The following is a 16,748-nucleotide window of genomic DNA, read 5'->3' as shown; positions in this document are numbered from 1 at the left end:
GCACTCCCCCCACCCCAGCTCACCAGCAGGAGGAAAAGAATCAGAGTGGGAAGGGAGTAGAAGCACAGGACTGCTAAATAACCAGCCCTAGTAATCTGCCCTGGGAGAACAGACACACATGATATGGTGCAGTGGATACTAGAGGAGCAAAAGCAAAATCCGAGACTGAGACTGCGAACAGGTTCGCACAGCCTGCTGCCTTGGGACAAAAGAAAAGCAGTCACTTTAAAAGTCTTAAAGGGCCCCTCGGGGCCGACTTCCGCGCACAGGGGAGGCGTGTTCCGGGCCCACGGATCCCGCGCTGGGCGCCGGTTAACACCCGGCTCCCCGTCGCCGGTGCCATGGAGGCGCCGGTGCGGGCGGAAGTCGACAATAAGGACGGCGACAGCAGCTGCGGGGATCTGTGCTTCATGGACAAAGGCCTGCGGAGGACTTGAAGCACTAATTAATCTGACTAGACTGAATTTATCTTATAACCACGTAAATGATCTTAGTGTTTTGTGGTGGGACATCATGATTGGAGGTGGAGATTTGGCACATCGATGGTATTTAATACCTATGAAACCAGGAGATTCTGGAGAGCACGTAGATAGAAAATTGGGACCAGGAATGAGCCCAGGGCACTCTGAAGTTGAAGTATAAGAAGAACCAGTAACATGGAACAAGGACTGAGAAATGTAATGGCTTGATACCCCTTCATGGAATTAAACATAAACTTAGATATATTGATCTACATAGTAATTGTATAGATGGTATCCATCACTTACTTCGATGTGTGGTAGGATTGCACTTCTTAACTCATCTTACTTTGGAGAAAAATGGAGAGGATAATCCTGTCTGTTATTTACCAGGGTACAGAGCAATTATGCTCCAGACTTTGCCACAGCTGAGAATACTAGATTGCAAGAACATATTTGGTGAACCAGTAAATTTGTCAGAAATAAATTCATCACGTCTACAGTGCTTAGAAGGTCTTTTGGATAATTTAGTTTCTTCTGATTCTCCCCTTAATATAAGTGAAGATGAGATCATTGATAGTCTGCCACTACTAACACCTCCTGTCAATGAGCTAGCCCCCTTGGATCAGTGTGCGAGTACACCAGCATGTGCTGATTTGACATCCTTTATATCTGTCTGTCCATCTTCCGAGCCAGAGAAGGTTACTCATGAAAATGTTTTTCAAAATGAGATGAAACTTAATAAGTTAGATGATCAGATTTTACAGCTCAATGAACTAGGATCTCCAGTGCAATGCTGAAGAGAAATGGTGACAGTGGGCACCTTTACCTTATTCCTGATCTTAAGAGAAGAGCATTCTCTATTTCACCATTAAAGTTCTAATTCTTTAATACATGATGTTCCTGAGAAAGATCTTAGACCAAAAAAAGACACAGATGTGACTTCTGAAAGTGACTGTGGAAACAGGAAAAAATGCAATAGAAAAATTCCTCGAAGATCAAAAATCCCATATTATTCCAGAACTGTTCGCACAGTTAAGCATCATAGTAGAAATAACAACCCTTTTATAAGTTCTAATCGGAAAATGAAACAACCTTTCTTCAAAGAATTGTATGTAAGATCACCTTTAGCAAACTGTAATATATTAGAAGAATCAGAAGAGCAGAAGACTGAAATAATTAAAGTAAACAACAGTAGCTCAGAAGACACCACTTACCGGACACTTGTTGAACAACTAGACCAAGAGAGAGAGAAGAGATGGAAAGCTGAACAATCTGAAAAGAAACTTATGGATTATATCGATAAACTGCATAAACATACATATGAGAAAAAAGATATTCACAGTCTGGCTGTAGTTTCCATAGATAGGCTAAAGGAAATTATTTTTTTTAAAGAGAGAAATTCGAAAGTACAACTGGAAGTTATGGTTCACAAACTTCAAAATGAAATAAAAAAACTAACTATTGAATTAATTAAAGCAAGTGATGAGCAAGAGGATCACATTAGTCACTTACAAACTCTAGAAAAAGCATTAGAAAAAATGGAGAGGCAAAAAGGGCAACAGCAAGCAGCACAGATGCGACTTATTCAAGAGGTGGAACTCAAAGCTGCCGCTGCTGATGCAGAAATAAACTTACTTAAAACTTCCCTTTATGAAGAAAAGGAACAAGTACAACAGCTTCATGAACAACTTGCATTGAAGGAACAAGAACACAGGAAAGAAATTGAAAGAAAGGGGTTTTTTAGTGATGCTGAGTTCCAGGAAGCCTTAGCTAAAGAAATAGCTAAACAAGAGCGAAAGAATGAGCAAGATATAAAAGAATATCAAGAAAAAATTGATGCATTAAACCAACAGCTTATGGATTTAGAAAATGAGTTCCGTTTTGCTTTAACCATTGAAGCCAGAAGATTTAAAGATGTTAAAGATGGTTTTGAAAATGTTGCAACTGAGTTAGCAAAGAGCAAGCATGCTCTTACTTCAGCTCAACAAAAAGAAAATGAGTCTTCTTCTTTAATTAAAGATCTGACCTGTATGGTGAAGGAACAAAAAACAAAACTTGCACAAGTTTCCAAATTGAAACAGAAAACAGCAGCAAATTTACAGCATCAAATCAATACCCTTGAAATTTTGATCGAAGATGACAAGCAGAAGAGTATTCAAATAGAACTGCTCAAGCATGAAAAAGTCCAGCTTATTTCTGAGCTAGCAGCCAAGGAATCACTAATTTATGGTTTAAGAACAGAAAGAAAAGTATTGGGACTTGAGCTGGCACAACAGGGATCTTCAATAGCCCAAAACCGTGGGCAACTAGAGGCTCAAATTGAAAGTTTACGCAAAGAGAATGAGTCTCTGAGAAAGGCAAGTGAACGTGATAATGATACATTAAGAATTAAGTGCAAAATTATAGAAGACCAAACAGAAACAATTGGAAAATTAAGAGTCTGTACGGGAAAGAGAGGAACAAATCAAAATATTACAAGAAAAGATCACTGAAATACAAAAATGTACTCAAGAACAACTTGATGAAAAATCCTTACAACTGGGTGACATAATTGAAAAACTAGAAAGACACAGTGAAAGAAGAGAAAAACTAAAACAGCAATTGAAAGTAAAGGAATTAGAACTTGAAGAAATTAGAAAAGCTTACAGTACACTTAATCAGAAGTGGCACGATAAAGGAGAACTTCTATGTCATCTTGAAATGCAAGTAAAAGAAGTGAAAGAAAAATTTGAAAACAAGGAAAGGAAACTTAAGGCCGAAAGAGACAAAAGTATTGAATTACAAAAGGATGCAATGGAAAAGCTTCATAGTATGGAAGATGCCTTTAAAAAACAAGTTGATGCAATTATTGAGGCTCATCAAGTTGAAATAATACATCTGGCAAATGATAAGCAGAAATGTATTGATTCTGCAAATTTAAAGGTATATCAAGTTGAAGAAGAAATGCGTGGTCTTCTGGAAGAAACATGTAAGAACAAAAAAGCAATGGAAGAAAAAATTAAGCAACTTGCTTTTGCTTTAAGTGAAATTCAGCAAGAAATGTGATGGTTCTGAGAATGAATTAAATTGAAATAGACCAGACATACTGTAAAAATGATTAAATACTTTAATAGTAGGAACTGCTACATTTTTGAAATATCTCTTTCTACACATTTCATTCTGATTTTATTTTTAAAAAGGCTTTTGATCAAGTATTTATTGTATATGCAGGTTTTTATAATAAATTGTTGAAATAGTGTTTATTAGAAATCCCTATCAAAATAACTAGACTTAAGACACTTTCTTATTTCTGTGCTTATACATTGTTTGGTAATTACACATTTGCCTACAGATATGTAAATGAAAATTAAGATTAGTATTGGACTCTATGAGGGAAAATACTTTAATCATTGTTATTACCTTATTGTGTTGGTGAAGAACTAATTATATTTATTGGTTGTCCTTTAGTTGATGTAGATCCATTCTTTTAAAATTTTCTTAATTATAGCCAAAAGTATTGAAATCTGATGAGATGTGGCATTCTTGAGAAAGCATATTTAGCTATGTCCACATCACTCAATGACTCCTTTTTATGCACATGAGTTTTTCATTAAAAATTACATTTAAGGTTTTGTAAAAAAAAAAAAAAAAGTCTTAAAGGGATGGGAGAAGCCAAGATGGTGGCGTGAGTAGGGCAGCAGAAATCTCCTCCCAAAACCATATATATTTTTGAAAATACAACAAATACAACTAATCCTAAAAGAGAGACCAGAAGATACAGTACAACAGCCAGGCTACATCTACACCTGCGAGAACTCAGCACCTCAATGAAGAGGGTAAGATACAAGCCGCGGGCTGGCAGGACACGAGCACCCCGTGCCACCCCAGCTCCCCGGCAGGAGGAAAGGAGTAGGGGCAGGGAGGGAGAAGGAGCCCAGGACTGCTAAATACCTAGCCCTAGTCATCTGCACCAGGAGCGCAGATACACACTGTGTGGTGTGCCGGATATTAGGGTAACGAAACAGTAAAATCTGCGAGCAGGTCCCCACAGCCGGCTCCCCTGGGACAAAGGAAACCTGAGTGCTTTTAGAAAGTCTTAAAGGAACAAGGGGCCTCACAACTGGATGGCAGCATCCTGGCACACTCAGCCTAGCACCTGGGAATCCCGGCACCCTAATCGCTTGGGCAACAGTGCAGCTCTGAAGCACCTCATGGCGATAAACAGCCTCCCATCCATTCTCCACCAGTGTGGCCACGCCATAGCAGGGGAGCAGCCATGCCCGCAGCAACTGCCCAGAGCCTCCTCCGCAGCTCCCGGGCCATACTCAGAGGCCGTGCCGGTGCACGGCAGCCCAGCACAGACAGAGGAAGCCAGGACAGGGCACGAAAGGTTGCTGTTCTCGCAGGAGACCACACCCAGTGCACAGGCCTATCCCCACGGGGCTCTGGACTACCCCGATGGCTGCCGCACCTGCGGCAACTCAGGAAATAAAACCAGAAGCTGCTCCCTGTGTGCAGGACATTGTTCTCCCAACCAACACATGCGTCAACTGCCTATGACTACCTCTATTACCATGAAAAGGCAGAAGAATTTGATCCAGTCCAGACTTACCCAGACAACTCCTGAGAGGGAACCTGGGGAGATAGATTTAACCCATCTTCCTGAAAAAGAATTCAAAATAAAGGTTATAACCATGCTGATGGATCTGCAGAGAAATATGCAAGAGCTAAAGGATCAAGTTAGGAGAAAGAATACAGAAATAAAACAAACTCTGGAAGGACTTAAAAGTAGACTGGATGACGTGCAGGAGACCATTAATGGAATAGAAATCAGAGAAGCTGAGGTGGAGAGAGATAAAAGGATCTCCAGGAATGAAAGAACATTAAGAGAACTGTATGATGAATCCAAATGCAATAATATTCACATTATAGGGGTACCAGAAGAAGAGAGAGAGAAAGGGATACAAAGGTCTTTGAAGAAATCACTGCTGAAAACTTCGCCAAACTAGGGGAGGAAATAGTCTCTTAGAACATGGAGGCCACAGAACTCCCTACACAGGGAACCCAAGGAAGACAACACCAAGACACATAAGAATTAAAATGGCAAAGATCAAGGACAAGGACAGAGTATTAAAGGCAGCCAAAGAGAGAAAAATGATCACCTACAAAGGAAAACCCATCAGGCTATCATCAGACTTCTCAGCAGAAACCTTACAGGCCAGCAGAGAATGGCATGATATATTTACTGCAATGAAACAGAAGGGCCTTGAACCAAGAATACTGTATCCAGCATGATTATCATTTCAATATGAAGGAGAGATTAAACAATTCCCAGACAAGCAAAAGTTGAGGGAACTTGCCTCCCACAAACCACCTCTACAGGATATTTCAAAGGGACTGCTCTAGACAGAAGCACTCCTAAGGCTAAATAGATGTCACCAGAGAAAATAAAATCACACCAAAGAAAGCAGACCAACCAAAAACTAACTAAAGGCAAAAAATAAAATCAACTACTCACAAAAGCACTCGAAACAAAAAAGAGTACAGAATAAAACACCTAACACATAAAGAATGGAGGAGGAATAAGAAGGGAGAGAAATAAAGAATCATCAGACAGTGTTTATAATACCTTAATAAGCGAGTTAAGTTAGACACTTAGTAAAGAAGCTACCCTTGAACTTTTGGTAACCACGAATCTAAAACCTGCAATGGCAATAAGTACATATCTTTCAATAATCACCCTAAATGTAAATGGACTGAACACAGTAAACAAAAGACACAGAGTAACAGAATGGACAAAAAAGCAAGACCCATCTATATGCTGCTTACAAGAGACTCACCTCAAACCCAAAGACATACACAGATAAAAGTGAAGGGATTGAAAAAGATGTTTCATGCAAACAACAGGGAGAAAAAAGCAGGTGTTGCAGTACTGGTATCAGACAAAACAGACTTCAAAACAAAGAAAGTAACAAGAGATAAGGAAGGACATTACATAATGGTAAAGGGGACAGTCCTACAAGAGAATATAACCATTCTAAATATATATGCACCCAATACAGGAGCACCAACATATCTGAAACAAATACTAAAAGAATTAAAGGAGGAAATAAATACAAACCAATGCATTCGTTCTAGGAGATTTCAACACACCACTCAATCCAAAGGACACATCCACCAGACAGCAAATAACTAAGGCCACAGAGGACAAAAACCACATGATCATCTCCATAGACACTGAAAAAGCATTCGACAAAATTCAACATCCATTCATGATAAAAACTCTCAACAAAATGGGTATAGAGGGCAAGTACCTCAACATAATAAAGGCCATATATGACAAACACACTGCCAACGTCATACTTAACAGAGAGAAGCTAAAAGCTTTTCCTCTAAGATCGGGAACATGACAGGGATGCCCACTTTCCCCACTTCTATTCAACATAATACTGGAGGTCCTAGCCACGGCTATCAGACAAAACAAAGAAATACAAGGCATCCAGATTGGTAAAGAAGTCAAACTGTCACTATATGCAGATGACATGATATATTACATAAAAAACCCTAAAGTCCAGTAATCAAGACAATTTGGTACTGGCACAAGAACAGAGCCACAGATCCGTGGAACAGAATAGAGACTCCAGACATTAACCCAAACATACATGGTCAATTAATATACGATAAAGGAGCCATGGACATAAAATGGGGAAATGACAGCCTCTTCAACAGTTGGTGTTGGCAAAATGGGGCAGCTACATGTAAGAGAATGAAACTGGATCACTGTCTAACCCCATACACAAAAGTAAATTTGAAATGGATCAAAGACCTGAATATAAGTCATGAAACCATAAAACTCTTAGAAAAAAACATAGGCAAAAATCTCTTGGACATAAACATGAGCGACTTCTTCATGAACATATCTCCCCGGGCAAGGGAAACAAGAGCAAAAATTAACAAGTGGGACTGTATCAAGCTGAAAAGCTTCTGTACAGCAAAGGACACTGCCAATAGAACAAAAAGGCATCCTACAGTATGGGAGAATATATTCATAAATGAGAGATCTGATAAATCGTTGACATCCAAAATATATGAAGAGCTCACACACCTCAGCAAACAAAAAGCAAACAATCCAATTAAAAAATGGGCAGAGGAGCTGAACAGACAGTTCTCCAAAGAAGAAATTCACATGGCCAACAGACACATGAAAAGATGCTCCACATCGCTAGTCATCAGAGAAATGCAAATTAAAACCACAGTGAGATATCACCTCACACCAATAAGGATCACCACCATCCAAAAGACAAACAACAACAAATGTTGGCGAGGTTGTGGAGAAAGGGGAACCCTCCTACACTGCTGGTGGGAATGTAAATTAGTTCAACCATTGTGGAAAGCAGTATGGAGGTTCCTCAAAAAGCTCAAAAATAGAAATACCATTTGACCCAGGAATTCCATTTCTAGGAATTTACCATAAGTATGCAGCAGCCCAGTTTGAAATAGACAGATGCACCCCTATGTTTATTGCAGCACTATTTACAAAAGCCAAGAAATGGAAGCAACCTAAGTGTCCATCAGTAGATGAATGGATAAAGAAGATGTGGTACATATACACAATGGAATATTACTCAGCCATAAGAAGAAAAGAAATCCTACCATTTGCAACAACATGGATGGAGCTAGTGGGTATTATGCTCAGTGAAATAAGCCAGGCAGAGAAAGACAAGTACCAAATGATTTCACTCATCTGTGGAGTATAAGAACAAAGAAAAAAACTGAAGTAGCAAAACAGCAGCAGACTCACAGAACCCAAGAATGGACTAATAGTTACCAAAGGGAAAGGAACTGGGAAGGATGGGTGGGAAGGGCTGGACAAGGGGGTGCAGGGGGGGAAGAAAGGGGGCATTATGATTAGCATGTATAATGTGGGAGGGCATGGGGAGGGCTGTACAATACAGACAGGACAGGTCGTGATTCTACAGCATCTTACTACACTGATGGACAGTGACTGTAATGGGGTATGTGAGGGGGACTTGGTGATGGGGGGAATCTAGCAAACATAATGTTCCTCATGTAATTGTAGATGATACCAAAAATAAAATAAAAAGATTTTACATCAACCAAACTTCAATTAAAAAAGAAAAAAAAAATCCAATTAACACATTTTCTGTATAAGTATTATATACTATATTCTTACAAGTAACCTAAATATAATGCTTTTTCAAAATGTTGCATTTCTCCAAAAAATTTTCCAGTATATTTACTGAAAAAATTCTACATATAAGTGAACCTGTGCAGTTCAAACCCATGTTGTTCAACTGTAGCTTGCAAAATGACCACACAGTAAGTCTGTTTATATGTCACCATAGTTATAAAAAGCTATTTTCTTTTGATGAAAACTAAAGATGTACTCTCTTAGCAATTTTCAAATATGAAATACAGTATTAACTAGTCATCATGCTGTACATTCCATCCTCTAACTTATTTACCTTGTAACTGGAGGTTTGTACCTTTGACCCCCTTTACCCATTTCAGCCACTGCCCATTACCTGTGACAACCACCAATCTGTTCTCTTTATCTATGACCTAGGCTTCATTTTTAAATTCACACGTAAGTGAGATCAAATAGTATTTGTCTTTCTTCTGTCTTATTTCACATGTTGTTGCAAATGGCAAAATTTCCTTCCTCCTTTTTTAATATCTGAATTATTTATATGTACCTTATATGTAGCATATCTTCATCCATTTGTGGATACCTAATGTCTTAAATATTGTAAATAATGTTGCAATAAACATAGATGTATATGTATCTTTTCAAGTTAGTGTTTTCATCTCCTCTGGATAAATACTCTTAAGTTGACTTGCTGGATCACATGGTTACTCTATTTTTAATTTTTTGAGGAACCTCCATAGTGTTTTCTGCAGTGACTGCACCAACTGACACTCCCACCAACACTATAGAAGGGTTCCCTTTTCTCCACAACCCTGCCAACATGTTATTTCTTGTCTTTTTGATAGTGGCCATTCCAACTGGTGTGAGGTGACAACTCACTGTGGTTTTGATTCGCATTTCCCTGATAATTAGAAACATGGAGCATTTTTCATATGCCTGCTGGTCATTTGTATTTCTTCTTTGGAAAAGTGTCTGTTCAGATCCTCTGCCCGTTTTTTATTTGGATTGGTTGTTTTTTTGCTAATGAGTTGTATGAGTTCTTTATATCCTTTGCTGTGCAAAAGCTTTTAAGTTTTGATGTAGTCCCAATTGTTTATTTCTTATTTTCTTGCCTTTGCTTTTGGAGTCAGATCCAAAAAAAATCGTGTATTTACAGACTGATATCAAGTAGCTTTCTGCCTATGTTTCTTCAAGGAGTTTTATGGTTTCAGGTATTACATTCATTCAAAACTTTAATTCATTTTTTGAGTTGAGTTTTTTTGTATGTGTAAGATAGCAGTCCAATTTCATTCCTTTGCATGTGGCTGTCTTTTTCCCACTGTATATTCTTGGCTCCTCTGTAATAAATTAATTGACTGTATTTGCAAGGGTTTATTTCTAAGCTCTCAATTTTGTTTCACTGATATATGTGTCTATTTTTATGCCAATACTGTAGTGTTTTAATTACTGCAGCTTTGTGATAATAGTTTGAAATCAGGGGTGTAATGCTTCCAGCTTTGTTCTTCATTCTCAAGATTGCTTTGGCTAATTAGAGTCTTTGGTGGCTCCAACAAATTTTAGGATTGTTTTTCTATCTCTAAAAAAGTCAATGGAATTTTGATTGAGATTGAATTGAATCTCTTTATTCCTTTGGGTAGTATGGACATGTTAACAGTATCTATTCCTCTACTCCCTGAGCATGGCATAGCTTTTCATTTATTTGTGCCATCTCACCTCCTTGGTTAGGTTCATTCCTAGGTATCTTACTCTTTTTGATGCAATTGTAAACACATTTCTTAATTTCTCTTAAGTTCATTATTAGTATAAAGAAATGGCAATAGATTTTTGTATATTGATTTAGTACCCTCCAAGTTTACTGAACTGGTTTGTTAGTTCTAACAGTTTAGTTTTTTATTGATCATGTCATCTGCAAATAGTGACAATTTTACATGTTTTAAACACTCTTTTGTACAAACAGGTTTCACAATTTAGAAAGCTAAAAAAAAAGCCACAGTGGCTTCAAACTCTCATCAATTTTCATACAAATGTGTTTGTATGTGCATACACACACACACACACACACACACACACAAACACACAAATTACTACCCATCCATTGCACCATCATCCATCTATCATCTGTCTGTCTGTCAATTTATCATCTATCTTATTTTACAGTGCTCCACTCATCTTTATCCCAACTGCCATTTCTGGGAGAAGTTATCTGACCACATATAATCAGGTTCCTCAGGATAAGACTGCTGAGTCATTATGTACCACCACTTAAAAACACTAATTTCATCTACAAGTTTTATGTTTATCTGTGTGACTCATTATTACCTATGTCTCTACTTTAAATGCAGCCCTCATAATGGGTTATGTCTTTATATCTACAGCATTTGGCACAGTGCCTTGTATATAATATCCTTAATAAGCAATGCACATATGAACCAACAAACACTACAACCACCTTAGGTCAGGGATAATGATCTTTCCTTTGGACTCTAGTCCTGGACTTCAGACTCACTCTCCATATAGCTACTGGCAGGCGACCCTTAGGAGGAAACCCAAGCTTGCTGCTCCCTGCTCCCACAGCTCCAGGGACTGTTCATCACAGAAGTAACATACGTTTCTTCATGCCACAGACAAGGACCTGGCCAGCCTCTGTACAGTCCCTCCAAACCTCAAGCTCCACAGTCCAGGAATGTAAACTGCTTTCACCTCCTTATACACCACCCTATTTCTTATCTCTGCTCCATCCCTCTGACTGAGTCACTTTGGCTGATTCCCATTCTTACTTTGTCATCTCAAGCACAAATGCTACAGGAAACCTTCCCTAACCTATTCAAGCTAGGTTAGATACTCTTGTGCTCCAGAAGACCCTGTTTTATGACTTTTGTTGTGCTTACAAGACTGCTGTGCTATGTTTGTAGGCATTTCTCAGTAGTTTTGAGCTTCTTGAATGCAAACTGTATTTTAATTCACTTTTTGATCCCCAGAAAATAGCAAAGCATCTGGCACATACTACTAAAAGCTTGATATATGAATACATGGGTGCACAAACACCAAGTCACTTTTCAAATCACTACTAAACATTTAAAGAACTTCTTTCCAATCTTCTCTGTCATGTGGCTTGCTTACCTGAATTCCCTGTAGATGTTATTAAAAGCAAGGGATGCTCCTAGCCTTTTGAAAGCACTGGAGTGAAGTGCAAAGCTGTATAGTCGCTTGAAAAGTGATTTGGTGTTCACTGGACTTTTTTCCTGCTGCTGTGGTGTTGTCTGCTTAATGGACCATTTGAGGAATTCTCGAATACACCGACCACAAAAATCTCTTAAAGTACTGTCAACAGGATCCACAATTCCATCCTGAAACAAAGTATAGAATGAAAACTGATACCATGGTCTGCCTCTGAGCATAGATAGAGTGTATTATGAAAATAATTGTAGAGCACTATTCAAGAAAAAAATAAACACTAGTGAAACCAATCTGATTATCTAGAATCTAGATTCTAGTAACAGTGTCCTTTTGACATGATAATACTTTCTTCTAAAGAAATTAAGAAATTGAAAAATACATGAAAAAAAGAAACAATACTTTAACTACACAATAAATAGTCTTTCTTTCCCCAAAGAAACAAAATAGGTACTAAGAATTTCTGTTGTTGATTTAACCTCTTAACAGTATCTCATATGCTTTATTAAGGTTAAAGAGAGTAAGACCCATGTTAAGTTCCAAGGAAATTGGAATCCTCCATAAAGAAAAAGCATATGGAGGTATGGTTCTGAAAGTACAACTTTTTGCTAAAACAGTCCCTCAAAGCAGTCTCTAAATACCTGGAAAAAACCACTAAGGAAATTTGAATTATTTTTTCCTCTGGGTATAATTCTCTCTTAGATCTGTACAGAAAAAGTTTAACTTGAAAAAGTACACTGAATACTGAAACAAGAGATTTCTTTCTGCCTAATATCCCTAGTTATTACTGCGTGGCAGCATCGTGTGAGGTGGGGGTGAGAAGGCTTGTTAGGGCAGAAAGCAGAGCATTGCACGTAGGGTGACCTTATGCTCCAGTTTGCCCAGGACGATCCTGGTTACACATGCTGTGTGTGGTTATCAATAGCACTCCTTTCCCTCTCAGAGTTACCTAGCTGGATGCCCTACTGGGTGTTACCCGAACATTTGCAAAATCTTTGATTACAGTGCTAATTAGAATTCAAGAAGATAATAAACCACAGCAATGTGAAGAGGTGGTATTTTCTGCTTCTCAGAGCAGAGGTAAATAATGCATGTATAAACATTAGGGAATTAGTAATTCTTACTGGGAGGCCTTTGGACACTCTTTTCACATGAGAGTTGTACCGACTTTACCTTTTCTTTCCTCAACTCTCATTTTACACAATCATTACCTTAGCTGACTTCTTTCTGAAGCCCTTACTTAAGCTACCTTCAAGCATCAAAAGGGGAGAAGAAACAAGACAGGAACTTCAGAACAGAAACATTAGAATAAATAAGTCTGAATACAAATAAGCCACAAGTTAAATGTAATTAAATGTATTTATTATAGGCAGGATTTGTTGGTAGACACTGCAGGGAATTAAAGCATAGATACAATCACAATCCGTCACTACCCTAAAACAAAATTATTGGCTGAAATAATACGTAAAATCAATTAAGATGACATTTAAAGGAATCAAATGTAAAGTTATTTACAAAAGTTCAGAAAATTAAAGTAAGTGAAAAAAGACAGGCTTTAGCTGACTCACTGTATCTGCCCTCAGTGAATCAATACCAAATCCTACCAATTTGGCTTCTGCACTCTGAGGAGGGTTCTATTATTAAGTGGTGAGTTTCTAGGGCTCTTGAGATGCTGAATCTGAATGCAGGAGAGAAGTGGATAAGCTCAAAAATCCTTTTACTCTTAGTTAATTAATATACTATAGATTATGTTTTTTTTTTTTTTTTTTTTTTTTTTAGGAGAGCAAGGTGAAGGCTTTTATTTAGAGATAAGGTGAAAGGACAGAGCTCCCGGCTCATGCCAGGAGGGGACAAGAGAGCCCGATTATGTTTTTTTAAAAAGAAGATACTACAACTCTGAAAAAAGTCCAAGAACATGCTTATTCACTCATTCCTTATACACATACACATGCATGGAGCCTTAATGTAGGTGAAATCTGCCAAATTTGTAACCATATGCCCAAAAGAGAACAGAACATGACTGCTTGCAGATATTTAAAAGTATCAAATAAATATGGTATACTGTCTATTAAATGCCATTTCACCAATTATTAAAAAAAAAACTATAACCTAGCTAAATACTACATTTTGATGTCTTAACAGGTACTTTTCTTAAAATTCTAACTATAGATCAAATGTAACTACTCAATGAGAATATTGGAAGAGAATCAACCATTACTCACCAATATTGTTTCCAATAAGGCCACAGTGTCCTGACTTTCAAATTTCTTATTGTTAGTGAACCAGTGAATCAGCTGCATAACTAGTGGCTCATATAGTTGCCTTGTCACCTGAGGAAACAACATCATTAGTTTATTTTCTTCATGTTAATTTTATATTGAAAAGAGTTCCATTTAATGTCAGGGAAAAGTTAAGCAATATTACTAGTGTGGTTTTATTACTTTCCTTTTCTAGTTAAATTCTCTGATGAACATGTTCTAACTATCCTCTCCTAAGTCCAGCAAAGAAAAACATGCATACTAAGACTTATTGTTCCTTTATTTAGGAGGGCAATTTAGGTTAAACATTGTTTTTTTAGATATTCATCTTTATTAATTTGATCCTGAATGTGCACATGGGGTACTGTGGATCAGAGACATTATCATTATTCAACTAAAAAGCAAATAATGACAGTATGGTTCCCTACACCCCCATTCACAAAAGGAAAGCCAGATCAATGTCCTATGCCTCAAACTTCAAAGCCTGTGTCATAGAAGATACACTGGAGAAGAGGCAGCTTTTCCACCCTGCCAAAGGAGGGAAAAAAAACCTTTAATCCTCAGAGATGGGATGGGATAGAAAAATCCTTACTACTGAGTTCCCACTGTAACCTTTTGCAAAAAAAGCGTCTTTTGGAGGCCAGAGAGCCCTTAGGTCTCCACTTTTACAATCCAGGGTGTCTCCTCCCTTCTGAAAGGAAATTCCCAGGAATACAGTGCTTGTTTTTCTGCTTCTGTTTTCAATATTTTGAAATGTTACTCAGTATAGCCCTTTAAAAAGAGAAACTTTTGTAGCAGTAAATAAATGATTTGTATATGTGTGTGTGTATCTATATATATAAGGGTATATATAGATACACACACCCTTATAGAAATTGTAGAAAATGTAGAAAACTCCCTCAGTTTGGGAGCTTAACCTAGTGCCCCAGTCCACTGTGACTATGGGATCATTTTGGGGAGACAAGTTTTATTATCCTTCTGGAACAGAGCAATTACCTAGACAAATGGTTACACATCTAATCCTCATTACATATGAAGAATAAAATGTTTGTCATAGCAGAAAAGGCAAACATTCCCTTTGTATCTTTATCATTTCTGTGTCTCATAAAACTAGGGCTCCTAGAGGAGCCCTGAGAAATCCAAGGGAGTTTCATCTTCACAATGATACTACGTTCAAGAATGAAGCTCCTTGGCTTGTACGCTGTTAAAAATCATGTAAAATGTATCAGAATTCACACTACCTAAAACACAGTCCTTGCACCTGGATATTTTTCTCCAAAAGAGCATCTTTCGAATCTTTGAAACAATTTTTAGGATTAATCAAAGTAAAGGGGTCTTACCTTTCAGTTTGGGAGCTTAACCTGGTCTTAAAGCATCACTGTTGTTTTTTTTTCCCAAAAGAATAAATACTGCTTTATCTCTAGTAAATAAATGATTTGTATATGTGTGTGTGTATCTATATATATGAGTATATATATATAGATACACACTCCCTTATAGAAATTGTAGAAAATGTAGAAAACTATCCTCTACATGTCTACATCCCAAAAGTAACCAGTTAACTTTCAAAATATTTTATTTATACACATTTAAAATGTTATATTCATGTGTATAAAAATAAATATACATATTTATAACCCCTTTTCCTCTTAATTCTGAGTATTTTTCATATAAATACATAACCTATATCAGTATTTTTATCAACTGTCTTGTATCTCATATATGGACATACCATTATCCCAATCCTATTAGAAACACAGGCATTTCTAATTTATGTCTATTATAAAGACATCACAGTGGAAAGTACACTACTCTGAGCACATCTCCAGTAATGAAATCACTGGACACGCTACAGGGCACCAAGTCTTTTGCTCTGCCTACAAAGAGCCTGTGCCAGTCCACACCCCACCAGTCATTCCTCACAGGGCCCTTTCTCTACAGGCTTGACAAAACTAGATATTATCACTTTTTAAAATACTTGACAATAGCTGCAAACAATACCATTTCAATTTGAATTTTCTTTACTAAAAAGGTTGAATATTTTAGAATATATTTCATTGACCATACATATTTCATTTTATGATCTGCCTATTTTTGTTATTTATCCATTTGCCCATGTTTAAATCTTTTATCTTCAATAGAATGTTGCAAATGATGTTTTCCACATTATACATACATTAAAATTGTGGATTTTGTTCCATTCAGTAGTTTTAAACTTTATAAAGTCAAAACTATCAATATATTAACATTGTTTTTCTATTTATCTGCCTTCAATGTCCTGTAGGAAAATCTCCCTTTCTATGCAAACTTTATGGTAAACCCTGGAAGGATGCCTATAATGTAGTGATAGCAGAAATAACATTTGAACATAAAAGAAAGTGTTTTTGAATGCAATGATCCTACTTTTTACAACTAAGACAAAATATATATATACATTTGTAAAAATGTGCTTTTACAGAGAGCTAGGAGTTTATCAGTTCATACTCCTTGGCTTTCCAGATTTAAAAAAAAATATTTAAAATAACAATCTTTTTCCTTCCTTCCTAATGTCCCTGTCCTTGGGGAACTCAGAGCCCAGATACCAACCAGTGCAAATAACTAGTTAAATGTAAGTGAAGCTGTACTGGGCAACCACTCCAAACCACAGCACTGCTCTGGGTGGTGCTGGAAGGTGGTGAGAAGGCCGGGTCACTGCTCAGCCCCGCA

General features: G+C 37.4%; 2 protein-coding genes across 4 annotated transcripts in view; one reads left to right on the top strand and one right to left on the bottom strand.

The window, feature by feature from the left end:
* Positions 1-16,748, bottom strand: part of PRKDC (protein kinase, DNA-activated, catalytic subunit) — a 214,933-nt gene that overhangs the window by 152,607 nt on the left and 45,578 nt on the right. For all 3 annotated transcript variants that reach the window (XR_005032648.2, XM_036925479.2, XM_057498091.1), the window contains exons 26-27: positions 14,007-14,114; positions 11,731-11,957 (exon numbers count right to left, since the gene is read on the bottom strand). Coding sequence is in view for 2 of the 3 variants with exons in the window: in XM_036925479.2 (XP_036781374.2) it covers positions 11,731-11,957; positions 14,007-14,114 (335 nt within the window). In the remaining variant the exon portion in view is untranslated. The remainder of the gene's footprint in view (positions 1-11,730; positions 11,958-14,006; positions 14,115-16,748) is intronic.
* LOC118932202 (leucine-rich repeat and coiled-coil domain-containing protein 1-like) lies at positions 1,296-3,725 on the top strand. The gene is given in 2 exon segments (XM_036925482.2): positions 1,296-2,904; positions 2,906-3,725. Coding segments are annotated over 2 exon segments (1,962 nt in total). The 5' UTR covers positions 1,296-1,543; the 3' UTR covers positions 3,507-3,725.

The sequence above is a fragment of the Manis pentadactyla genome, chromosome 3 (genome assembly GCF_030020395.1).
Source record: "Manis pentadactyla isolate mManPen7 chromosome 3, mManPen7.hap1, whole genome shotgun sequence".
In the NCBI taxonomy this organism is placed as follows: domain Eukaryota; kingdom Metazoa; phylum Chordata; class Mammalia; order Pholidota; family Manidae; genus Manis; species Manis pentadactyla.
This window is presented reverse-complemented; position numbering and strand designations above follow the sequence as displayed.